The following is a 27,534-nucleotide window of genomic DNA, read 5'->3' on the forward strand; positions in this document are numbered from 1 at the left end:
TATTAAAACTTTAAAATATATTAAAAAAAACTTTAACATATATAGCAAAGTTGAAAGACCTTTACAGTGAACATTCATATATCTACCACCTAGATTCTACCATTAACATTTTAGTATACGTAACTATCCATCTTTCTACACGTTCATCAACCCATACTGGTTTTTTTTTTAATGCATTTCAAAGTAAACTGCAGTATGATCCCCCTAAATACTTCAGTAGGAATATCATTAGCTAGAGTTCAATATTTATTCACAAGTTTTTTCTTTTGAGGTAAAATTTACATATTACAAAATGTACAAATCATTCAATAAATTTTGAAAAATGCATACAACTATGAAACCCAATCCCCTACTAAGATATATAGTAGTATCATCACTACAAAATTTCTCTCATGTCCCTTCCCAATCAGTTCCCACTGTACCTCCCACCATAAGAACACAATTATTGTTTTTTCACCCTATGTTAGTTTTGCCTATTCTAGAGCTTCAAATTAATGGAATCATATAGTATCTACCCTTTTGTGTAAGATTTCTTTCACTTAGAATAATGTTTTTAAGATTCGTCCATGTTGTTATATGTATCAGTAGATTGTTCCTTTTTATTGCTGAGTAATACTCCAGAGTATGAATAAACCACAGTTTATCCATTATTCTACTGATGGTCACTTTCACTATTTCCAGTTTTAGGTATTATGAATAAAGCTGCTTAACTAAATTAATTAATTAATGCAGTTTAAAAAAAATCCCCATTTTTTTGTGTGGAACTTGATAAACTTATTCTAAATTTTAAATGGAAGTGCAAAGGTCTAAGAATAGCCAAAACAATTTCTGTAGATTTTAAAAAGGAGGCAGAGGCACTCATCCTACCAAGTATCAGTAGTTACTATAAGGCTACAGTCTTTAAGACAGAGTGGAACTGACTGAAAGATAGACAAATAAACCAACACAACTGACTCAAGAGTTCACAAACACCCTCCTGTGTCAGAAGACAGAGGTGGGAAAAGGATGGACGATTAAAAGTATGGTGCCAGAGCAACTGACTGTCTGCATGGAAAAATAATGAAAGTAGATTCCTACATCATACTATACATGAAAATAAATTCCAGGTGGATTAAAGGCCTAAATGTAAAACAAAAACATCAATAAAACAACAAAAATAAACTTTATAACACAATAAACTATTGGAAAGTATTTATAAACTCAGGGTTAAGAAGAACTGCTTAAACAAGACTCCAAAAGCATAAACTGTAAGGTAAAACACTAATAATTTCACAATAATACAAATCAAAACCTTTATGGACAAAAAGAAGTAACACAAAATTGGGGAGGGAGTGGGCAACAAACTAGAAGATAATTGCAATACATATTACCAAGAAAACACTAGTACTAAAAAATATCAATAACTCTTAAAAAAAAAAAAGACAACACATTTGGAAAATGGACAAAGGAAATATGTAAAACAAGAAAAGTTAATAGTCAATAAAGTTCTGAGATGATGCTCTATTTTGTCTTCCCTCACTGGCTGGAACCTCTTGTTCAGACAAGCAAATTAAACCAACACTGAGACACTGTTGCATATCCATCGGACTGGCAAAAATGAAAAACAATTGACAATATCAAATGTGATGAGGATGAGAAGCAACAGGTACTCTAGTACACTGCCTCTGGGAATGCAAATGAATAAAACTATTTGGAAAGACACTTGGGATATCTAGTAAAGTTGAAGATGTGACTGTCTTTGCCCTCCAATTCCCCTCCTGGTTATACCCTCAAGCAGTGTTTTTGTTTTGTTTTTTTAAGCAGTGTTTTTCAAACTGCGGATTTCCACCTGTTGGTGGCTCATGAGTAGTTTTTGTTTCTGTTTTTTTAATAAAATGGAATAAAGTTAAGAGATTAGAACACATGAGAATGTGTCACTTGCAGTAGGAGTAAGTATTGCTTCATGAGAAATTGTTATTTTAGTTATATGTGCATCTGTTTATTCTAGATCACAATGTATTACTGTGGGACACTGTCAAAAGAACTTTGAAAACCAAAGCCAAGAGATCTCTCAATGCGTACAAGAAAACATATAAAATAATTTTCATTTGCAGCAATTGTAAATAGCAAAAAATTATAAACAACCTAAGTGCTCTCCCAATATACAACATACTTAGATAATGAATGGAATACTAATTAACAGTCAAAATGAAAACATCTAGCCACATTATCAACATAAATGAATCTCAGAAAAATAATACTGAATGAAATAAACACTGTTAGACAAAAAATATCAGAGTGATAACCATTTATATACAATTTAACACATGCAAAAACAATGCTAAATATTGTTTACTGATACATACACATACAAAAAAATATGAAAGACATGCAAGAGAATGATAAAGACCAAATTCAGAATAGTGGTTACTTCAGTAGAGGGAGAGAAGGAAATAGGATTAGAAAAAGCAGTAACCAGCTACCCTTCCTGCTCCATTTACCTTACACTTCATTATATTCTTCAGAGCAATCAGTGCTTTATGAAATTATTTTACTTTTTTATTTGTACCCTTCTCTCCACCACTGGTCTGTAAGCTCCTTTAGGAACAAGCTCTTGCCAGTCTTGTTCACAGTATCTATATATAATAATATAAGGTATATAATATTGATAATTCCTCAATAACTGTTGAATGATTCAATGGTAAATCATTTCTACCAGTTGGGCCTCAGTTTCCACATCTGCCACATGAAAGGGTTAAAGTTCTTTGCTAATCTTAACACTATGACAGTGCAGTACAGTAATGTCACAAAACTGTGCCTCAAAAGCATCTTCCTTCCTAGGAAAGAAGTTGAACTGGATTTATTATGTTAGGATGCCCTCTTCTGGGAAGTATAAAAATTTCAAAAATATATTTCACAAACATTTTATGTGTGTTTTGTCACTAAGCCTTATTTTTAAATTCACCATTCCAGAAATACACAGTAGATAACACCTGACAGGAGTAAGTTTATTTTCATTGCAGCTGTCTTCTTCACCTTAAATACAGCATATACTAAAAAAAAATTTAGTATTTTGGCCATTTCTGATCATTGATTTCCTGTCCAGCTTTTCCTAAATATCTTCTAACATCAGTGTTCCTTATACAATATTAGACCCATCCAGGCATGGTCTACATGTAGTCTTCCACACAGTGCAAAATATACAATGCAAATAGCAAAGAGAATGATACAAAATATCACTCAGCTTTCAGTCATTTAGAGGCCCAGAAAACCTCAAAACCTTAAATTGGATTAAGATGATCCAGGATTGCTAGTGCCCTCAGGCATTTGGTAGAAGCAAACAAAAATCCTCTCTAGAGGAGGATAATATTATTCTAGTTCCCAAATTATTTCTAAAAATGGTTTTCCAAACACACACACATCCAGCATTCATCCAAATATAACCAATATGTGAAGAGAAAAACCAACATGAACAAGAAACAGCACTAGTAACATATCACAGGAACAGACCCATAGGCACTTCAGAAAGTAAAATGACCAAATGGCCTGTAAAATCATAACGCTTACTTTACTCATGGATATTAACAAAAAAAATTTTTTTTCTATAATAACTGAAAACTGTAATACTGCAAATTTGGGAGGGAGGAAAAAAAATTAGAAATTCTAAAACTAGAAAACAAAACCATTACCAAAATTAATAACTCAATGGACAGACTTAAAATCACCTTAGACATAGCTGAAGAAGAAAATTAATAAACTGGAAGACCGTCTGCAGAAACTACATAGAATGAAGCATGAAGAGACAAAAGGGTAGTAATATAGAACAGAAGGAAAGAGACATAAAGGCTTCAATATGAAGACTAATATATTTAATTGGAGTCAAAGAAGGAAAAGAGACGGAATGGAGGGGATGCAAAACTGAAGTAAAATGTATGGCTAAGATTTTCCAGAACTGATGAAAGACATCAATCCAAAGATTCAAGATGTTAAAGGAACTGTAAACAGAATAAATGAGAAGAAATCCAGAGCCAGATATATCACAAAAACTAAAGACAGAGAAAATCTTAAAAGCAGTGGAGGAGGGGTCTGTATGGCAGATAACCTTCCAAGGAACAGCTGTTAGAATGAAAGAGCTGAATGCTCAAAAGCAAGAATGGAAACCAGAAGACAGTGGAATAGCATCTTCAATATGAGGAGAGAAAATAACTGCCAACCTAGAATTCCACACCTAGGGAGACCATCCTTCAAGACTGAAGGTTAAATAAAGACATTCTCAGGTAAGCAAAAACTAAGAGACTTTACTACTAGTTCCTTCCTACTGAAGGAAATCAAATGTTATCTTTAGGCAGAAGAAAAATTCTCAGAAGGCAAGTTGGATATAAGGGGGAAAATAAACATTGACTATGTATAAAACAAAAATAATGTTGTATAGGGCTTAAAATATACAAAGAATTAATACACAGAACAACAGCATATAGGTCAGAAGCAGGGGAATGAAATTCAAGTGTTCTAAGAAACTTGCATTATCCCTAAAGAGGACAAAAGTACCACTTACATAAGACTCTGAAATAAGTGAAGGATGTATGTTTCTAGGTGTACCACTAATAGCAAAAGTATGTATAACTTACAAACTAACAAGAAAAAAATGAAAAAAAAAAAACTTTTCAATCACTCCAAAAGAAAATTGAAGGAAAAGTAAACGGAACAAGTGAGACAAAGAGAAAGCATATAGTAAACATGATAAATTTAAACCCAAATATATCAGTGATTACATTTAATGTAAATGGACTAAATGCTTGAGTTAAAAGTGAAGAGTGGGGACTTCCCTGGTGGCACAATGGTTAAGAATCTGCCTGCCAATGCAGGGGACACAGGTTCGAGCCCTGGTCTGGGAATATCCCACATGCTGCAGAGCAACTAAACCCATGCGCTACAACTACTGAGCCTGCGCTCTAGCTTGCGAGCCACAACTACTGAACCCGCATGCCACAACTACTGAAGCCCACGTGCCTAGAGCCCGTGCTCTGCAACAAAGAGAAGCCACTGCAATAAGAAACCCATGCACCACAACGAAGAGTAGCCCCGCTCATGGCAACCAGAGAAAGCTCGCGTGCAGCAATGAAGACCCAGTGCAGCCATAAAAAAAAATTAATTAATAAATGAATGAATTAATTAATTTCTTTTAAAAAGTGAAGAGTGCTGGAATGGAGGAAAAAACAAAACCAAAGTTCTTATCACTAATAGTACATGAGTCTGGAACTTAAGTCTCAGTGTAATACAGGTACAAGTTATAAATTTAAGGCTTAAAAAGAAACCATGAAGATATGATATGACAATAAATGTGAGTGCCTGTATCCTAGGTTCTTTCAGATAAGCACAGTATCAAGTTAAGCCAGAAATGAAGAGCTCCCAATACAAACATTACCTGCAGCAGCCAGATGGGCTGTTACTTCATCAGCCGCTGTGGAGTTGAGTATGTCTGAATCATCATACGAGGTGTCCTCAGGAGAAGAAGGTGAGTCTTCATCAGCACTCAACATACTGTGTTCAGTGTAGGTAGCCACATGGACCTGCTGAACTTGTTGGGCCACTGCATGGGCTTCTATGGTAGCCATGTGTTCAGTTTGGGTCACTCCGTGTTCCTCCATGAAGATCTACTGACAGAAAAAAGGCAAAGAACAGGATTCAGTGTGTAATATATTCCAATGCTTAAAATAAGAGATATTTTCCTCAAGAGCAGAGGAACTCTGACAAGCCTTTGATTTTACTACATACCTCACCACACCAAGTCATAAGAAATGGGGAGCATCATTCCAATGTGACATAAAAATAGTAGAATATTTTCCTTGTATGAAACTATTCTGATGGAAATTCATTGTGCTAATTTTATACCTCAAGTCACAAAACAATAAATATCCTTGATATTATATTTAATGATAAAAAAGATACTTAAAAGATCCTGGTGACTAGCATTTGACATTGTGGACATAAAAACAGTAAGTAAAATACTTAACATTTTCTTTATATTTCAAACACAAATGGGAGTTAAACATTTTGTCCCAAAAATGTGATTATTCAAATTGGTTTTTCTGCTTATAAAACTGTGTTTCTTATAAACCCTGAAATGATGCAGTAGTAAGATAAAGGTTTGCTCTCCTACTGTACTTATGATCTGTCCCCTCTTCTCCCCTCTAACCTACAGAGAAGTATACTAACCTTAAAAATTTTTTTGAAGCATACATACATACATATGATTTAAAATAAAAAGAGGTTCACAATACATATATTATTCTTTGACAATATATCTGGACATTTTGACATGTCAAAACATACAAATCTACCAGACCTGTCTAAATAGCCAAAGAACACTTCACTGTATCGATGTGCAATAATTATGCAACCAATCACCTACTGATATATAGGAAGGCAGCTTCCAAATTTTTGGTATTGTAAACATCAGTGAAGTGAACATCCTTTTATATCAAACTATGCATACTGGTCCTCAAAAAACTTTAAGAAGAATTACCATATGATTCAGCAATTCCACTTCTGGACGCTATGCTGGGAGAACTGAAAGTAGGGTCTCAAAGGGCTATTTGTACACCAATGTTCATAGCAGCATTATTCACAATAGCAAAAAGGTGGAAGCAATCCAACTATTCACTAACAGATTAATGGGTAAGCAAAACGTGGACATACATACAATGGAATGTTACTCAGCCTTAAAAAGGAAGAATGCAAACTAGGAATAGAGGAGATCTTCCTCGAATTGTTAAGAAAAAAATCTACAAAAAATCTACAGCTAGCATCATACTTAATGGTGAGAAACTAGAAACTTTCCCCCTAAGATGAGAAACAAGATAAGGATGTCCCCTCTCATCACTCCTTTTTGACACTGTACTGGGAGTCCTAGCCAATGTAGTAAGACAAGAAAAAGAAATAAAACTGTCTTTGTTCACAGATGACATGATTGTTTATGTAGGAAATCCAAAAGAATCAATAACAATTAAAAAAAAAACCTGGAATGAGTAAGTAATTATAGCAATGTTGTAGGATACAAAGTTTATATACAAAAGCCAACTGCTTTCCTATATACCAGCAATGAACAATAGAATTTGAAATTAAAAAAACACGATTACCATTTACATTATCAACCAAAGATATGAAACACGTAGGTATAAATCTCACATAATGTACAAAATCATGAGGAAAACTATAAAACGTTGATGAAAGAAATCAAAGAAGAACTAAAATAGACAGATATTCTAGTTCATGGATAAGAAGACTCAATAATGTCAAGATGTCAGTTCTTCCTAATGATCTATAGATTCAATGCAATCCCAATCAAAATCCCAGAAAGTTATTTTATGGATATTGACAAATTAATTCTAAAGTTTATATGGAGAAGCAAAAGACCCCGAATAGCTAATACAATATTTATTTTATTTTATTTTATTTTATTTTATTTATTTATTTTTGGCTGCGTTGGGTCTTCGTTGTTGCACGTGGGCTTTCTCTAGTTGCCCTGAGTGGGGGCTACTCTTCCTTGTGGTGTGTGGGCTTCTCATTGCAGTGGCTTCTCATTGCAGAGCACGGGCTCTAGGTACATGGGCTTCAGTAGTTGTGGCTCACGGGCTCCAGAGTGCAGACTCAGTAGTTGTGGCGCATGCAGCACGTGGGATCTTCCCGGACCAGGGATCGAACCCGTGTACCCTGCATTGGCAGGTGGATTCTTAAGCACTGTGCCACCAGGGAAGTCCCTAATACAGTACTGAAGGAGAAGAATAAAGCTGGGAGACTGACACTACTTGACTTCAAGACTCACTGTAAAGCTACAGTAATCAAGGCAGTGTGGTACTGGTAAAAGAACAGACAAACAGATCAATGAAACAAATAGCAAGCCCAGAAATAGATCCCCATAAATACAGTCAATTGATCTTTGACAAAGGAGCAAAGGCAATACAATGGAGCAAAGATAGTGTCTTCAACAAATGGTGCTGGAATACTGGACATCCACCTGCCAAAAAAATGAATCTAAACACAGACTTAACACCTTTCACAAAAAGTAACTCAAAATGGATCACAGACCTAAGTGTGAAACGCAAAACTATAAAACTCCAAGAGGATGACATAGGATAAAACCTAGATGACTTGGGTATGGTGATGACATTTTAGATATGATACCAAAGGCACGATCCATGAAAGAAAGAACTGAAAAGCTGGACTTCATTAAAATTAAAAACTTCTTCTGCTCTACAAAAGACACTATAAAAAGAATGAGAAGACAAGTCACAGGCTGGGAGAAAATATCTGTAAAAGACACATCTGATAAAAGACGATGTTCCAAAATACAACTCTTAAAACCGAACAATATTGAAAACGAACAACCCAATTAAAAAATGGCAAAAGACCTGAACAAGACAGCTCACCAAAGAAGATACACCTATGACAAGTATGTGAAAAGATGTTCAGCATCATATGTCATTAGAGAATTGCAAATTAAAACAATGAGATAACACTTTGCACCTACCAAGAATAACTAAAATCCAAAACACCAACACCAGCAAATGCTGATGAGGATGTGGAGGAACAGAATTCTCATTCATTGCTGGTGGGAATGCAAAATGGTACAGCCACTTTTGAAGGACTAAGCCTCAATTTCCTCATCTTAAAATTAGACATCCATCTCTGAGGATATGGTTTTCTTAATTGTGTGCAAAAGATTTTGAGTCAGGCATCTAAAAAGCCTTTCTTTATTCTATTAATTCCAACGGCTCAAATACTGCTCTCCAAAACATTAAAATAAGGAAATTACAGGGAACCAATGCCCCTAACATAATTTCATGAGAGTGCACAAAATGGAGAATGGACCCGACAATGATTCCTCTGAACAGATATGAAAAGCAAGATGAATGCCCGGGCAACATGTAATGAACTCTGGTTCTAAACATCACATCCAAATAAAAAGGCATATCTGTCTATTACCTGGAACCAGTGATGTTCAGCAGATTAGTCAACACAGCATTTAAAAAAAATCATTGCCCCAAACAATAACATAACATGGTAGCAATTTTACTAAAACCTGTTACTTAGCCTGGATCATCACCTGGGATGCAACAAATACTTCATCTAAAGGTTCTTCTTTAATATATGATCTATAAGGGATTGGAGGAGGGGCAGCTTTGTACAGAGGAGTTCCTACTTTTGCCATTATGGACCAGCAGGCGTGGGACTAAAGATAATGGAAGAGAACTCAGAAAAACAGATTTTCTGGTCAGGAGCACGCTGGTAGCTATAGTCAACAATATCTAAGGAGCTACTGGAATTTGGATAAAATGTCTAGGGGTGCTAAATTTAGTCTAATCCACACATAATGAGATTAAGTGTAGAGTATTTTAAAAATCAAAGTTGGAAGAGCAGTCCAGGATATCCAATCAAGGTATAAATAACTAAAAGTAAGAGAAAGCCTTATTCTCATCAATAGCATTACCATATCAAAAGAAAAGCTGCAAGAACCGCCTAGGGGAAAGTCTCAGAGCAAGACTGTGTCTACAGCCAAAACGAGGGACAGGAAAACCAAGAGGCTCAACTTAATTCCTAGACATGTCCAGAATCTAAATTTCATAACTAGGATAGAAATTTTACTCAACACAACAACCTTTCCCAAAAAAGCCTAAAGCCAAAGACAATATTTGATTCTCGGGCAGACAAAGGGTAATAGGTCAAAATTTCACCAGAGCAGGAAAAACTTTAAAACAACTGCACAGGGGCTTCCCTGGTGGTGCAGTGGTTAGGAATCCGCCTGCCAACGCAGGGGACACAGGTTCGAGCCCTGGTCCGGGAAGATCCCACATGCCGTGGAGCAACTGAGCCCGTGCGCCACAACTGCTGAACCTGCGCTCTGGAACCCACGAGCCACAACTACTGAAGCCTGGGTGCCTAGAGCCCGTGCTCCACAACAAGAGAAGCCACCACAATGAGAAGCCCGCACACCGCAACTAAGAGTAGCCCCCGCTCGCCACAACTAGAGAAAGCCCGCGCGCAGCAATGAAGACCCAATGCAGCCAAAAATAAAAAACAAACAAAAAAAATTGCACAAGAAAGTCAAATGGAAAATAGAAGCAAGGTAAAATGTGGTTTAATTCTGAGTAATAAATGGAGCTTAAGACAAGAGGAATCCATTTGACCTTCCTAGGAATATTCTCTTTTAAATAGCCCAAGGGTGATATAGGACTTGCAGAGAAGAAAAAAAAAAAATCCTCACATCACGGGATCTACCAAAAAAAAAATCAAGAAGCCATAGTCATGATGCAGTTTATTGTTTTCCATTTTGACTACAATATAGATAAAAATACAGAAAATTAAAAATGATACAAAGCAGAGTGTAAAAGTTATGAACCATAACAAAGTAAAGGCAAAGATAAGGCTGAGAGAGATAAGGAGGTAGGAGAGGGTAGAGAGGTGGAGGAATGGCTAGGAGCACTAATATCCTATCTTTACACATTAAGGGAGTCAGACCAAGAGCAGATATAAGAATTAGTATTACAATGCAACACAAAAGAAGAGGGCAGAGGAAGGGAGTACTGTGAGGTAATATGCAGAAGGAAGTTTAAAATGCCCAAGTTTGATAAATCAAGAAAAAGTAGTATAGACATATTTCTTAAAGTTATGGAGGTAATACTGCTTGCTAATACTATAAACAAAACAGTTAAACTATAAACAGAAACAGTTAAAGTAACTGTCTCTAAAAAGTGGGACTAGGTATAGGGGAAGAGTGTGGCAAAAGGCCATTGATTTTTTATTATAAATCCTTCTATTTGAACTTTTATCATATGAATGTATTACTTTGACTTTTAACAAAATGAACTTTCAAAACAAATAACTGTAATAAAGCCTCCAAACTGATCATTTTGAAACTTAAAATTAAATGACATGCTAGAGCAAACTGTCACTAGAAAAATCAAGTCCCTTTCTCATGGTAAGTACCAAGAGAACAGCACAGTTCAAGTTTAGAAATAGTCTTGCCTTGAGTGAGGCTAACTTCCTAATTTGGAGCATCTAAAACTAATTTATGACTGCAATCACATAATATTTTTCATTCCAATGTTGATAAAATTTATAGATGTTCATTAATATTAATAACAACCCAAGAAACCCAGTTAATAATAATGCTTTTATACAATATGTGAGAAAAACAAGCTTTACCACACAACTTCATAACGACTTGAGGGTGAGTGGATGGTTTTGTGAAAACAATATTATAAGTTCACTGAAGGCAGGGCCTGGGTACATAAAGTCTCTATGAACAGCAGCCATCATAATTTGTTCCTTAATAAATGCTTGTGGGTAATTGGCTGCACATTATAATTAGTAAAGCTAGACCCAGGCAATTACAGTTTCCACAATTCTCCTATAAGGTTGTGCTGGCCATTCATCTCATCTCTCAGCTTCCAAGTCTTCTATTCTATACTTGTTCTGAACTGCTCTATAGCCAACTCTGGGTTGGGTCGGCCAACCTTATTTACCAGACTTGTCTGCCAGCTTCACATTAGGTTTAACCAAGGGGAGGCAACACGTTAAGATGGGAAGAGGCGGGGAGAAGGGATTTTCTTGCTGTTTTCATTCTTGTTAAAGTTGCTCCAACAAGAGAGGACAGCCTCATGTGCCGACTCCAGCTGTGCCTCTTCTCCCCTGCTGGTTGAGTACCAGCTGCCTGGCATCCACGTGGAGGTGAGATTACCAGCTGTGTGGGGGCCCCTCTGAACTCCTAGGTTCTTCTATTCCGTTCCCCCAGCCCAAGGGGTGGTTATTAAGATCTGGATTACTTTTGCTCTTTTAGTCTTCCAACGCCTGTGTAACCAATTAAATTCTCTGAAGTACCTCACATGGTTTACTAGGCCCTGACTGATACAAAGGGAAGAAAATATGTACCTTTCTTGAAATTACTCATTGAGTGCTGGTAAGCAGCAAAACTTTACACTGATTTATATGTCAATACAATAAAATGTATTGACATTTTTATACTATCAATAAAGTGATTCTAAGGACATTTTTATAAGGCTACCACTAGGGTTTGTTTCCATACGCCAATGGAAGTTGAATACAAAATCTTGAGTTTGATTAATCATTAAAAAGAGGCTAAGTTAGAGAGTATAAAATGCCTCAGGAAGAGAGAAATGGGACACAAAAGTGAGAAGGGGGTACAGACAGAAAAAGAAGTAGGAGATATACAAACACAAACTTTATCTGTTTATGAGTCTGTCTTACCTGCTCTTTAAATAAGATATTTAATAAGTCTAACATTCCAGCAAACCACAAAATCAACATCACAGTAATAAAATAAGTGCTTTTTTATGGCAATAATAGTGACAAACAATCACAAAAAGATTTGTCATATTATTCAATGAATATACTGGATCTGGTATTTGGACAAACCAAAGAAAATGTGGTAGCAATGGCAGCTCTGACCTTCATCTACCACTCTAAGTTCTTGGCAGACTATATGGAGAGATCTATGCCTATCTACTGAAAATCAATAGTAGGTACTAACTATAATTTCCAGTGTGGCTTGCAGAGATTTAGAGTTTTGTTTTCTTATTATACAACTAGGCCCAAAGAATCCAGTACAAGAGCATGCCAAGAGTATGCAAAGTGTCCTCTCCAACCCACCTCGTTCCTGCTAAAAGGCTTATCCTCACTTCCATAGCAGGGTGGTTAAGAGTGCAAACTCTGGAGCCAGAGTACTGGATTCGAATCCTTGCTCTGCCACTCACTACCACCTTAGACAAGTCCCACTTGACTCCTATGCTTTAGTTTCACCATATAAAAGGGCTTAAAACAGGACATGGTATATAATAAGTGCTAGATAAGTGTAACCTATTACTAGTAGTAGTACTATTCCACATAAAGACAGATAAAGCATAGAAATGTCAAAGGGAAAGTTACATGGGAGAAAAAGTGCTTATAAATTGGGAGAAAAAAATTTATACATTGGGAGAAAAAATGCTTATAAATCACAAACTAGGAGTTTTGACCATACAAGGACCTGTATCAGAACATAGTTCTTTTCTGAAGTACAGACTCTTTTGAGGATGTGTGAAAGCTACAGAACTCCTCCCTAGAAAAATGCATATACACACAAAATTTTCCAAAATATTTTAACGTTCTTGGACTCAAATCACAAACAGGTTATTTCACGATGATATAGCTATACCAAAGCTGAAACACTAGAGGGTGCCACAACCAAGGAAAAATGTAAAGAAAGCGCAGGGAATTTCAAGCTGCTTAAAATTCTTCAACTAGAATAAACATCCTTCCACAGAAAATAGTTAGGTGAATCTACTTCACCAAATACTTCAAAATACATCAACTCTTCTATAGGCTCTAGATCAGCACTGCTCAACAGAAATTTCTGTGATGATGGAAATGTTCTAAATTTGCAGTGTGCAAAATAGCAGCCACCAACCACATGTGGCTACTGACATGAAATGTGACAACTGCGACTAAGGAATTACATTTTAAAATTTTACTTAGTTTTAAATAATTTTAATATAAATAGCCACATGTGGCTGTGACTATCACAATGAACAGTGCAGTTCTTCTACATTCTAGTCTTAAGTTTTGAAATTACTTGCTTCTAATTGTTGTGAAAGAAATTTCTAATAGAGTAGGTTCATACAATATTTCAAGCAAATCCATCCCTTGGTGAAAATTCAACACTGCAAAGATAGAAAAAAAGACTGTCCGTGTCTCTCCCTCACCCTGCAGGTGTTCACAGTCAAAAGTAAAGCTTTCTTTTACTCATTATAGAAACCCTGCCTACCCAATTCCCTGACTGTATTTCTTAAAGACCCTGGGTTAAAAGAGCTTAAAAAAAAATAAGTACAAATTGATAAAGTTAACTTAGAAGGCTTTTGCCTTTAAAAAAGCCTTTTCCAGGACTTCCCTGGCAGTCCAGTGGTTAAGACTCTGTGCTTCCAATGCTGGGGGCGAGGGTTCAATCCTTGGTCGGGGAACTAAGATCCCACATGCCATGCGGCATGGCCAATAAATTTTAAAAAATAAAATAAAAAAGCCTTTTCCTTAAAAAAGAAAAAAATCATATTCTAGTGATAATATCACCAAGGGCTAAAGGAGCACTGGGAAGAGAGGACTACAAGGACATCGAGTAGGTACCATGAAAGGGAGGACAGAGTCTTTAGCCAGGAGTTCGTCAGGTGCCACAATGAAAGGAGACTGCAGGCTGAGGCAACAGCTTGTGAAAGCACATGGTACAGCAAGAGGACATGAATGAACACCCAGACTCAGGAGGAGTCTGGGGACCAAAGGAACAGCTCTCGGCTGCTTTCACACCAGAATCTTTCTTTACACTGTAATTTAACCTGCTAAAAATAAAGTGATTCTAAGAACACTGATGCTGACCCACCTGCCAAAGAGGAAAGTCGTCTCCACATTACAGCTTACAACCCTGTGTCTGTCACAGTGCCCTGAGTGAGAAGGTACCTAATGAATGTTGATGACAATGAAAAAAAGGATTAGAAAATGCATTCTCAAATATTCAGATGCTTATTAACAGCTACAAATATAAACAAAAAGCAGGTGAGTTGCTGAAGCTATCCCTGGATCAGAAACATGGTGGATAGGAAGTTTAGTAACGCCTAGGCATTTGCAAATGGGTAAGAATGCAGCTGGCTCTCTTTGCAGAAAAATCATTTCTCCACAGCTGCTCCCCATATTACCAAAATATCAAATAAGTAGCTGTCATGTGATAGCAGGATTAGAGGCTCCCTCAATTTCCATTAAGGAGAAATTACATAAATTGCCCCAAGACTCACCCCTCAATCTCACAAGCACAAAGGACACTTTTATTCAGATCCTGCTTACTGTGAAATATAGCACTGTTGCCTGGCTGCTTCTGTGGTGGGCCTCAATCCTGCTGGATTTGCCTTTACACAACCAACATTCAGTTAAAGCTGTTTCTTAGATTCTTCAATACATGATTTTTCTTTTGAGATAACTGAACTAGGACTTGTTTCTGGATAATATTATGAATGTATAAGTGTCAATACTATGGATCTAGGAATCTCTGCAATTCAATCATTCTCTCATTCATTCCACAAATATTTACTGAATTCTTATCAGGTACTCCTAGATTATTTTAACATTAGTATTCCAAGAAAAACTATGACTGGCAATTCTAATTTTTTATCTTTAGTTTAAAAAATGTATTATCATAAAAGTGACACGTTCTTTTTGGGTAAATGAGAAAATACAAGTCAGGAAAAAACAAAAAAGAAACAGAAATCACCACCACCTGAGATAGCTACATTACCAAATTAACAATTTGGTATACATGCTTCTAGCATTTTCCCCCTGAGTTTCTTATATGCTTTTTTTTTTAAAACAAAAGTGAGGCTGTTGTGTATATACTGTTGTAGAAATATTTTAAAATTTAATATAGAGCAGAATTTTTCACGTTATTAACATTTTACATCATGTTTTAACGTTTACAGAGCATTCCCTATAAAAATGTACAGTAGGTATTTTACTAATTCCCTAAAGTTAAATCATTTAGGTTTCCAATATTTCACTATTATAAATACCACTGTGATGACAAGTTTGATATTCAATAAATATCTGTTGAATAAATGAGTAAATGAATGGTTTACTAAGTTAAGTCTTTGAGTACATACCCAATTATTTCCTTAGCTTTTAAGAGACATAAAACTTTCAGTAGGGCTTCCCTGGTGGCACAGTGGTTAAGAATCTGCCTGCCAATGCAGGGTACACGGGTTTGAGCCCTGGTGCGGGAAAATCCCACATGCCGCGGAGCGACTAAGCCCGTGCGCCACAACTACTGAGCCTGCGCTCTGGAGCCCGTGCGCCTAGAGCCCGTGCTCCACAACAAGAGAAGCCACCGCAATGAGAAGCCCACGCACCACAACAATGAGTAGCCCCCGCTCGCAACTAGAGAAAGCCCTGCACAGCAACGAAGACCCAACGCAGCCAAAAATAAATTAATAAGTTAATAAAATAAATTAAAAAAAAAACTTTGAGTAATCATGTAGTTATGATTCTAGACATGCTATTATAGCAGGCACAGAAAGGTAATGTGGTAAAAACAGTAATCTAAACATAAAGGTAAGTACATAATACTTGGGGGATGCAAGACAAAATAAAAATATTAACCTTAATGATGTAAAAGTAGAGTACGGCTCCCAGAAGCTGGAATATAGAAAGAGGGTAGTGCAGGAGCACTTATAATGCCATTCTACAAAATGGCAAGTTGAGAAAGTTGAAAGTTGGTGGATCAAAAAATAAAAGTTTATCATTTAAAATTATAAAGATAATTATTAAAAAACTTTCAAAAAGAATATAAATATCAAATAATGGGAGATGGAGAAAGGAGGGAGTAGAAAAAGTGACTTAAATTCTTATTTTTCATATCAAAAATGTCCACAGATATTGTGTAAAGTTGATCAATCAAGAGAAGTTTACACATATTATTAAGCCTTATGGAAGTAATTCCAAGAGAAGCTAAAAACAGAAATAGTGAAATGGTTTTTAAAGGTTGTCTCTGGACCGTAGGGCTAGGGATGGAAAGGAAAGAGAAAAGGCAGGAGACATGTTATTTTCATCATCAACTCTTCTCTGCTATTTAATTTGTTAGGAAGCACAAAGAATACCCTGATAAAATTGGCTGAAAAACCTGTAATTATTCACTTTGGATCCCCTAACTATATATATCTTCTTACCTTGACAACCAGTCAGATGCAGCTGCTCACAGAGTTTTCCTTTAACCAGAGGCAAACTTAAAATGCCTAAGACCTTGGAGACTAGTCTGATTTTCTCATTTTACAGATTAATTTGAGACCCAGAAAGACTGAGTTACCCAAAGTCACAGCTCTAGTTGGCGGCAAAACCAAAACTCAAACCCACATTTCCTGCTTTCTAATCAAGTGCTCCAACAGCTCCATCAGAGACCCACCCTTTGTCCCAGAGCACAGTCTCTAGCCATTACTGGCTTGGGCACGTTGACTTCTATCCCACACTATCATGTGTATATCTTCAACCCAAGGGTTTTACTGAGGGGCCAGTGAATTTGTATTATAAAATAACATGCATATTGAACTGCAGTGATTTTTCACACTGCACCTGCAGTCACCCATCCCAGTCCCTCTAACATGCCTTCTGTTCCCTTCACTCTTCAACCCTCACCATCACTGCCTTAGAGGATACAGCTGCTTTGAGGAATAGTTCCTACAGACTGAGAGGCCTGACAGCGTTCTTCCCAGACACAGGAATAAATGCAACTCACGAAGTTGCCAAACAACAATGTCTTTTGAAGCTACTGTCTTCTGTGAGCACCAGGGCAGTCAAATCATTTCATGTTTTTCTTCACCCATATTACATGGGTTTATTTAGCTTATTACCCACTCCCACTTCCAATAGATGGAAAGGGAACAAAACTTTTTTTAAAAAAAAACGGAGGACAAGGGACTTTTTTTTTAAAAAACGGAGAACTGTGCTCACATTTTAATGTTTGTAATCATTATACCATTTTATAAAAATTATTTTAAATTGAATTTTAAATGGTATAAAAGTCCATTTATATAAATTATTATTTGTATAGATTATTATTTACGTAAATTTAGAAACAATAAAAAATAAGTGTATGCAGAAGAGTAAAGATCTAAAAACCAAAACCCCGGCTTCCCTGGTGGCGTATCGGTTGAGAAGCCGCCTGCCGATGCAGGGGACACGGGTTCAAGCCCTGGTCCTGGAAGATCCCACATGCCGGGGAGCAACTAAGCCCGTGTGCCACAACTACTGAGCCTGCGCTCTAGAGCCCGAGAGCCACAACTACTGAAGCCCATGTGCCACAACTACTGAAGCCCAGGCGCCTAGAGCCTGTGCTCTGCAACAAGAGAAGCCACTGCAATGAGAAGCCCACTCACCGCAACAAAGAGTAGCCTCCGCTTGCCACAACTAGAGAAAGCCCGTGCACAGCAACAAAGACACAACACAGCCAAAAATAAATGAATTTATTAAAAAAAAAAAAAATCCCAAACCCCAGTATTGACTGTTTTTTCCACAAATTGTGCACAATTTATGGACAGCGTATGTCTCACTAATTTAAAATAATTAACACTGAATGTTTAAAAGCATGCTTTCACACACATGGAGCTGTGCATAATGGGATCAGTGGGGCAACAGCAATACTGATTAATATTGAAAAGCAGGCTGAGCAGTGAGCCTAACACTCATCACTTCCTGGTTTACTTCCTGCATTTTACTTCTTTTTTTTTTTCTTTTTTTTTGCCACTCCTGCATTTTACTTCTGATCCACTGTGAAACTGAGGGCTAAGGGACACATATATACAGTTTGATGGTGGCAACATCAATTGAGGCTTTTAAAAAAGTCAAACAATGTATATGAAAGCACCTTGTAACTGCAACATGCTAAAGAAACATAAGGCATTATTTTACTGTATTTTATTGTGGAGCAAGAAAGTGATGTAGAAGAGGAAATGATTGCTGCATCCATCCAGCATTTGAGTACCAGGATCTTAAGGGTTGGACCATAAGCAGCTCCAGGTCTAGTCAGAGAAAAACCATATAAACCAAAGCAGCCCTTCATACCTGTTTTGTCTGGTCTGCAGTGTTTTTTGTTTGGTTTTTCAATGTGAATGAATTGCCAACATTTTAAAATAGGGAAATAAGAGTAAAAGTTTCAGACTTCTGACTTCTCTTGAAAAATCAGGAAGATCTGGGGACACCAGTAAGTAGTACTGTGTTAAAAGCTTGGGCTGGAGAGTCAGTTCTGTCATTTGCTAGTATGGTGATACTTAACCTCTCTATGTGCCTCAGTCACCCTATTTATAAACTGGTGATAATGTATTAATACCTTCCTCAAAGTGTTAGTGTGAGGATTAAATGAAATGAAGTAATTAAGTAAAGGACTCAGCAGAGTGCCCCGCAACCCCCATAAATGCTAATTGTTATTATCATTTCAGATTGGCAACAACTGACCGGCTAGAGGGAGAAGAACATGCTCTTATCAACAAGATAATAACAAGACTCTACAATGCAATGTATAAATGCTAAGTAAGAAAATTATAGGGAGAATGGGGCTCAAAGGAGAGGGCTGATAATCCAATCAATCAACAAATATTTAAGAAGGCATACAGATGGCTAAAAAGCACAGGAAAAGATGCTCAATATCACTAACTGTTAGAGAAATGTGAATCAAAACTACAGTAAGGTATCACCTTACACCGATCATAATGGCCATAAAAAAAATCTACAAACGAGAAATGCTGGAGAGGGTGTGGAGAAAAGGAAACCCTCCTACAGTGGTTGGTGGGAATGTAAATTGGAGAACAGCATGGAGGTTCCTTAAAAAACTAAAAATATAGTTACCATATAATCCAGCAATCCCACTCTTGGGCATATATCAGGAGGAAACCATAATTCGAAAAGATACATGCACCCCGATGTTCACTGCAGCACTATTTACAATACACATGGAAGCAACCTAAATGTTCATCAACAGAGGAATGGATAAAGAAGATGTGGTACACATAATACAATGGAATACTAGCCATAAAAAAAGAACAAAATAATGCCATTTGCAGCAACATGGATGGACCTAGAGATTGTCATACTGAGTGAAGTAAGTCAGACAAAGACAAATATCATGTGATATTGCTTATATGTGGAATCTAAAAAAAGGGTACAAATGAACTTACCTACAAAACAGAAATAGAGGGCTTCCCTGGTGGCGCAGTGGTTGAGAATCTGCCTGCCAATGCAGGGGACAGGGGTTCGAGCCCTGGTCTGGGAAGATCCCACATGCCGCGGAGCGACTAGGCCCGTGAGCCACAACTACTGAGCCTGCGCATCTGGAGCCTGTGCTCCGCAACAAGAGAGGCTGCGACAGTGAGAGGCCCACGCACCGCGATGAAGAGTAGCCCCCAGTTGCCGCAACTGGAGAAAGCCCTCGCACAGAAACGAAGACCCAACACAGCCATAAATAAATAAATAATTTTAAAAAAAAAACAGAAATAGAGTTACAGATGTAGAAAACAAACTTATCGTTACCAGGGGGTAAGGGTGGGGGAGGAATAAATTGGGAGATTGGGGATTGACATATACACACCACTATATATAAAATAGATAACTAATAAGGACCTACTATATAGCACAGGGAACTCTACTCAATACTCTGTAATGGTCTACATGGGAAAAGAATCTAAAAAAGAGTGGATATATGTATATGTATAACTGCTTCACTTTGCTGGACACCTGAAACTAACACAACATTGCAAATCAACTATATTCCAAAAAAAAATTTTTTTTAAATTACTGACGACCAGGTTCGTGGTAAGCAAGAAGGCAGAGTCCCACCTCAAAGAACTTACAGTCTGGAGGAGGGAGCCATGACAATAAAGACATAAAGGAATAAACAAGAATTTCTGGAATTGACGTGCTATGCAGAGGATAAAATAAGGCAATATGATAAGAAAATGCCTGGGGAGAGGGGTGGTCTCTGATGAGGCACATCTGATTTGCGACCTGAATGGGTGAGAAGAAGGCAGTCACAGGAAGAGCCTGGTAAAAAGGGAAACGGTGGAGGGAGACAAGATTGGAAAAAATCACGAAAGGCCTTTGTAGGCCTTGGAAAGGAGTTTGGATTTTATTCTGATCAGGAAAGATTTTACGGGAGTAGCTATTTGAGAGGTGTCGCTGGGAGCTGGGAAGGAGGGTGGGGTGGAAGTATTCGGAGCAGAGGAAACAGTGTAGCATATGGAACATGACCAAACATGGAGTACACCAGAGGTTCAGCTAGGGGGAAACCAGATGGTGGGGGCCTATGTGCTGTGCAAAGTAATCTGTACTTCATCTTATAGCTCAGTGGTACTTAATATTATGAAGATCCGTTTATAACAACGGAAGGAAGGAAGGAAGGAAGGAAGGGAGGGAGGGAAGGCGGGAAGTGAGGGAGGGGAACCTCTACTACATGATAATTGTATTTATTCAGAAAACCAGATAATGAAAAGAGTACACTATAAATCACTTAATTTATTTGAAAACTCAAATGTAAGCAATACTTTTGAGAGACAGTACTATCTATTCAGTCTACAAATAACCACAGGTCACAAAAGCCCACTGCAATACCTTCTGGCCACCCTTAGAGTTCTAGGTTATAGGATGAAGCATTGCTAAAGGTGATAAGGAGCAAACACTCCTCCCAGCTGTGTGAAGAATCGCTTGGGAAGGACTGAGGCTAGACTGCCTAGTTACCAAACCAGTCAGGTAACTAATTCAGTGGTCCATGAGGGAGCACTAATGGGGGCCTGAACTAAGACAGTGGGGATGGAGAGCACGTGTGAAATATTTAGGGGGTGAAAATGGAAAGGATTTAGTGAACAACTGGATGTGAACAGTGAAGGAAAGGTAAGTCCAGGATGATGCCAATGTTCTGGCCTGGGTTAAAGAGTGGCTCCTTAACCAAGACAAGGAATAGTAAAAGAGCAGATTTGCAGAGGACGACAGTGCATAACAATATTTACATGAACTGTCCAATGAGATACCCAGATCTGGAGATCTGCTGCAGGAGCCTGTGATGCAGGTGTAAGTTTGGGACTCATCAACAAGGAGATGGTAATCAAAGCACAGAGCATGAATAAAATTGACCAGGAATAATATGTAAAATGGGATGATAAAAGAAGCAAGGAAACTTAAGGATATTTAAAGGAGCATATAGAGGAAGGAAAAAAACGTGTGAACACAAATGAGAAGTTGGAAGGAAAAAAGAGAATCAGGAGATAGTAAGTGTCATGGTAGGCAAATGAAGAGAGAAGTCAACAATATTAAATCCGGTGGAAGAACTGAGATAACGACTTGCCAAGAAATTCAATTCATTCATTCATTCAATACATACATAAAAATCACCTACTGTGTGTCAAGCATTGCTGTAGACACAGGAGACAGCAGTGAATAAAAAAAAAAGTCCTCCCCTTCTTGGATTTTACATCCTACCAGAGGGAGATAAACTAATCAAATATATACATATTTTAGGGAGAGGAGAGGTGTGGACAAGAGAGGGTGCTGGCCAAGAAATGCCTTTCTGACAAGATCTCTCAGTTCACATCTGTAGGAAGTGAGGGAGACAGCATGAAATACTTGAGGGGAAGAGTATCCAAGGCAGCAAGAACAGCAAACGCAAAGATGCTGAGACAGGAGCATGCTTGGTGTGATCAAGGAACAGCAAAATGGCCCATGTGCCTGAAGCACCCTAAGCTAGGGGAGAAGAAGCAGATGAGGTCAGACAGGTTAGCCAGGATCAGGCCTGTGGGACCTTGAGGGCTACTTAAGACCTTTGGATTTTACTCTGAATGAGATGGGAAACCTTTGGAAGGTTTTGAGCAGGGGTTAAGATGTAAACTGATTTTCTTATTTACATTTTTAAAGGGTCACCTGGGCTGCTATATGAGAGTAGACTGAAGGGAGGAAAGGGTGGGAACAGGAAGACCAATTATAAGGCTACTTTAAGATGAACATGGCTTGGACCAGGGTAGAAGCATCAGAGGTGATAAGAAATAGTTAGATTCTGCATGTTTTAAGGGTACAGCTGCCAGGATTTCCTGACAATTGGGATGCATGGTAGAGTGAAAGAGAGAAGTCTAAAAATGACTCCAAGGTTTTTGGTTTGAGCAACTGGAAGAACTTAATAGGCATTTACTGGGATGGGAATGAATGTCAGAGGAACAACTGAGATGTCTATTATATATATATATATATATATATATATATATATATATATATATATATATATATATATCTCCACGTGGAAATGTGAGTAGGATATTGTGAACTGGAGGCTTAAGTTTGCTATTTTTAAAACTGCTTTTAGATGCTTTTAAATGCTTTTTAACATTTATTTTTGCTCCTTTTTGGAAGACTATAATTAAGAATTGCACTTATATTCTTAGAAATATTGAGGTAAACATTTATTATTTAGGTTCATTCATTTCTGGACAAATCAGCTATAAAAGTGCCACTATTACCCTTTCTAAGGTAACAATATAACACTAGGTCACAATTATCTATCATATCTCAGATTTCTGTCAAACATTTTTCTTTATGGATGTCAAAACAGTCTATGAAAACAAGATAACTAAGTTAAAGTAACTATGTTGGAGAGATACAAGGATGTGCTCTATAAATTACTATATGAATACTCTTTCTTTCTTCTTTTTTCCTTTTCTTTCTTTCCCTGATAGCTGTAGTGCAAGCAGAAAGAGGCCAGAACTTGGAGTGAGAAATGTGTGGTTTTGATTTCTAGTTGCATAATCTTGGAAAATCATAAAATCTCTATGAGCTTCTGACTGATCATCTGCAAAACTGACAAGGATGATGCCTGCCTCATGGGTTAGTAATAGTAATAATAGCTAACACTTATTGAGCCTTTACTATGTGCTAGGTGCTTTTCTAAGTACCTTTACATATATAATCACATTATAATGTATAATGTAATCCTCACAACTCTAAGAGGTATTATTATCATCTTCACTGCCATGATGAAGTGAGGCACAATGAGGTTAAGTAATTGCTCTAAAGCAAACAGGAAATGAGTGACAGAAACAAAATTTAAGTCTTGTCAGTGTGCATAATAGTGATTTACAGTTTATAAAACATGTTCATATTTTGTTTTTAAAGGTAGGTACAGCACAGTATTAGAATGATCAATGTGAAATTGCTTTTTGTAGGTCCAAAACAGCCAAATATCAGCAATTTCACACAGTTCAACCAAAACTATTATGCTATAGCCACTTAAAAAAATGAAACATGAAAATGTTTTTTAACTGTAAAACACTACGGAAGGTATCATTTTATTTATTTATTTATTTATTTAAAAAATAAATTTATTTATTTATTTAAAAAATAAATTTATTTATTTATTTTTGGCTGTGTTGGGTCTTCGTTTCTGTGCGAGGGCTTTCTCTAGTTGCGGCGAGCGGGGGCCACTCTTCATTGCGATGCGCGGGCCTCTCACTATCGCGGCCTCTCTTGTTGCGGAGCACAGGCTCCAGATGCGCAGGCTCAGTAGTTGTGGCTCACGGGCCCAGTTGCTCCACGGCATGTGGGATCTTCCCAGACCAGGGCTCGAACCCGTGTCCCCTGCATTGGCAGGCAGATTCTCAACCACTGCGCCACCAGGGAAGCCCCGGAAGGTATCATTTTTAAGCAACAATAAATAGAACCACACTAAGAATTAACACAATTGTGAAAATGATAGTATGAAAGGGAACAGGCAGTAAATACAGGAATCTGTTCAAATTACACACCACTCAATGACCGATAGTCAATCTGAAGTCCGTTATATATCCAGCCCAGGTTTCCATTTGCAGCCTTGGTATTTTTGAGGATTAATCTTCTGAAAGATACGGAGACAATCTCAAGCAGACATCACTTTCCCCATGGCACTCATTACCCCCTGATGTAATATTTATTTACCTTTTTAGACAGTAAGTAAGCTCATGGGGGCAAAGATTTTTCTGTTTTATTCAATGCTTTATCCCACCACCTAGAACTGTTCAAGGCTCACAATAATCACTCAAATTTGTTTATTGAATGAATGAGAAATTAGAACTTCCTAAGCTGGACAATAACATATGAAATAAAATTTAAGACAAAGAGTACTCAGAGATTTTGTAACGTAAACAATAACAATAAATAAACCTTTCTAAATAGAATAATGGTCCCTACCATAAACACTTCATAAAGTGTCAGACATCTAAATTTGAATAGTACCTATTCAAAAATTAAAATCCCCATATTTACTTTGTGAGTAAATTAAAACAAAGTATATCTTGAATTACTTCCAAAATTAAAATTAGAATAGCAAATAATCAAAGTTTCAGGCATAGTAGTAAGAAGGAAAAATTATCTTAGAATCCTGACAAGGAAAGGAAGTTAGAAAAAGTAAAAAAAGCACATGTTTCAAGAATAAAATTTACAAAGTGGTTGAATATAAAACTAAAATGACTCATTTAAAACTGGGAATAACATTTCCATTTATGAATTTGTTTAACCTGTACAAGATTTCCCTAAACTTAAAAGGGGGAAGAAGAAATGCTATCCTAAGTTTCTAATGAAATATAAGCTGCTTAAATAACATTTACACTATATTTCCTGTTCAAAAAAAAAAAAAATCACCAAAATTTTTCCATGACTACGGAAATGTTGCATCCATTTAGAATAAGTTATTTGAAAAATTACAGAGCACTACACAAAGAAAAAATAATAATCATCCTATAAGAATAAAAAACATTTTTCTCACTACCAATCTCTCAACGTGATTGTTGATAAAATTCTAAAATCAGAAGGGGAAAAGGGACCATCAAATGTAATTTACCACAAATATTTATCAGCAGCCGCTTAGTCCTGACCACAAAAGACGTCCTGCAGCTAGCTAGCTGTCAAACCACCAAAAGCTGCTTGTCATCCACCTTCCTGGCGCTTAGAACTAAGCTCACTTGGGTCAAAACAAGTCAACTGCCTTTCTCATCAGTAGTAATATACTGGAATAAAAGTATAATTCTGTCTGCCAAGATTCTGTTCTTAAGAATAGTCTTGTAACTATTAAAAGGAAACATTAAATTAGAGCTATTGAAAAGGGTTATCTGCATCTGTAGCTTGACTGGGATAATACTTCTGAGGTCTTGATGTGTAATCAAACCAGAGGAAAGAGAAGCAACTGGAAAAATTAACAAATATCATAACTCCCAAAAAGAGTGAATAAAGAGTAAACTACTGAAAAAAATGTGTATGCCAGTAGTAATATGTAAATAAAAGTAGGTTCATACTTAGAATAGATTCCATGTGTTGTGCAACAAGGAATATTCACACTGACTTAGCATAGTTACAAATCATTAGTCAGAGAAATATTACGTGAGTATTAAAGGATGAAGTAGACTGATGTGTACTGACACAGAAAATGTCCACAATATACAGCTGTAAACTGGGAAAATAAACAACAAAACAAAACACCCCAGGTTATAAAATCTGCTAGAATAAGTGTGGTCTCATTAAAATAAACAAACAAACAAATAAATTACAGATATGGCTATGGAAAAACAAAAGAATCTAGAACGGTATACTGAAACTGTTAAGAATGCTTTTCTTCTGTGCATAATGGAATTATGAAGACTTCTTGTTTTACAGATTTTTTTTCTCCCTTTAAAACAATAAGCATGTAGTTACTTTTATAATGAGGGGACTGGAGGGGTGGTTAATCCCAGATCTGGGAAAGAAAAGACAAATAGCATGATAAGCCCCTCTACCCCTTCACCGAATGAAAAATCTGAGGGTGACCTCTAAGCTCATGGAATCAGAGAGACTCATATATAGACCATCAAAGCTGCCCAATGTCCTCTGGGTACTCTTTCTTTAAAAAGAATCCTATGTAGAACCTCAAAATATAAGATAAAAGTGGAACACTTCTTATTGAAGGAGCTGGGGAATGCTGACAGCTATAGGCATTCATCCCCCTCACCTCCTGCAATACCCTCTGAGACTCAGGACTCCACAGAGCACAAGTGGAAACTCCCTGATTAATGCAAGTCTTCCATCATGCAGTTGGGAAACTGAGACCCAAGAATTAGTCTCCTGTTAAGATCTCTGCCTTACAGACAGGCTCCAGGGTTATTTTATATACTAGGCATTATAGACACAGTCCTTGGGGCCTGCAAACTTTTCAAATACATACAGAAAAGTTTAGAGAAAGCTGAAAACACAAAAGAACTGGCTCCAAAATACCAAAAGAATGAATAATCAAAATTAATAAATGTCCAAAAAAAAAAAGAAGAAAAATAGATATAAAGCTTCTCAATGTTCAACATGATTCAAGCACACTACAGCTCCCTAGTGGCTCTGCAACTGTACATATTTTTCTATTGTCTGAGGTTTGTGTTTAGCTATACATATCCATCAAAGTAACACAAGCTGGCATCTGCCACTGAGAAAAACAAGTGGAAAAAAAGGCAACAATGGAGGGACATTGTTTTGGAAACTGAAAAGAGACAGAAAAGATATGTTAATCAAATAGGTTGATAACTTGAGATGCAAGGGATAATGAAGTCTGTCCTTGGAGGGTAAAATCAAATTCCAAAAACTCAAGCAGCCTAAAATAATGAGCAAAATATCATAGGATAAATTTTAATAAACATAAACATAATATTTTGAACTTTGGCTTAAAAAAACCCATTGCAGAAGAACATAGGATGGTGAAGACTGTGTCATCACAAGAAAAAACAAAACAAAACAAACAAACAAAAACTCAAGGGGTGCTGGTTCACACTAAATTTAGTATGGAAATAAGCACCATGACAAGCATCATATGTAAAATATGAATAATGAAAGCATCAACCTGATCACACTTGTATTTAGTGCTTGGCACTACACATTTTTTTTTTTTTGAGTAAAATGTTTTATTTTTATTCTTTCTTATCTGTTGATTAGAAGAAAATGAACAGTAATTTTAATATG

The 27,534-nt window shown here is 36.9% G+C and overlaps 1 protein-coding gene across 12 annotated transcripts in view; it reads right to left on the bottom strand.

Annotated features, from left to right (window-relative positions):
- The window catches only part of NRF1 (nuclear respiratory factor 1), a 133,900-nt gene that overhangs the window by 82,525 nt on the left and 23,841 nt on the right, over nt 1–27,534 (bottom strand). For 4 of the 12 annotated variants that reach the window (XM_057549767.1, XM_057549776.1, XM_057549778.1 and 1 more), the window contains exon 2: nt 5,405–5,636. In XM_057549767.1, coding sequence (XP_057405750.1) covers nt 5,405–5,627 — 223 coding nt within the window. In that variant the 5' untranslated portion in view covers nt 5,628–5,636. Of the gene's footprint in view, nt 1–5,404; nt 5,637–14,404; nt 14,482–16,167; nt 16,299–24,332; nt 24,564–27,534 lie in introns of those variants that run through there. The other 8 variants (XM_057549773.1, XM_057549771.1, XM_057549772.1 and 5 more) reach the window with 8 other exon arrangements.

This window comes from Balaenoptera acutorostrata, chromosome 7 (assembly GCF_949987535.1).
Source record: "Balaenoptera acutorostrata chromosome 7, mBalAcu1.1, whole genome shotgun sequence".
Lineage (NCBI taxonomy): Eukaryota > Metazoa > Chordata > Mammalia > Artiodactyla > Balaenopteridae > Balaenoptera > Balaenoptera acutorostrata.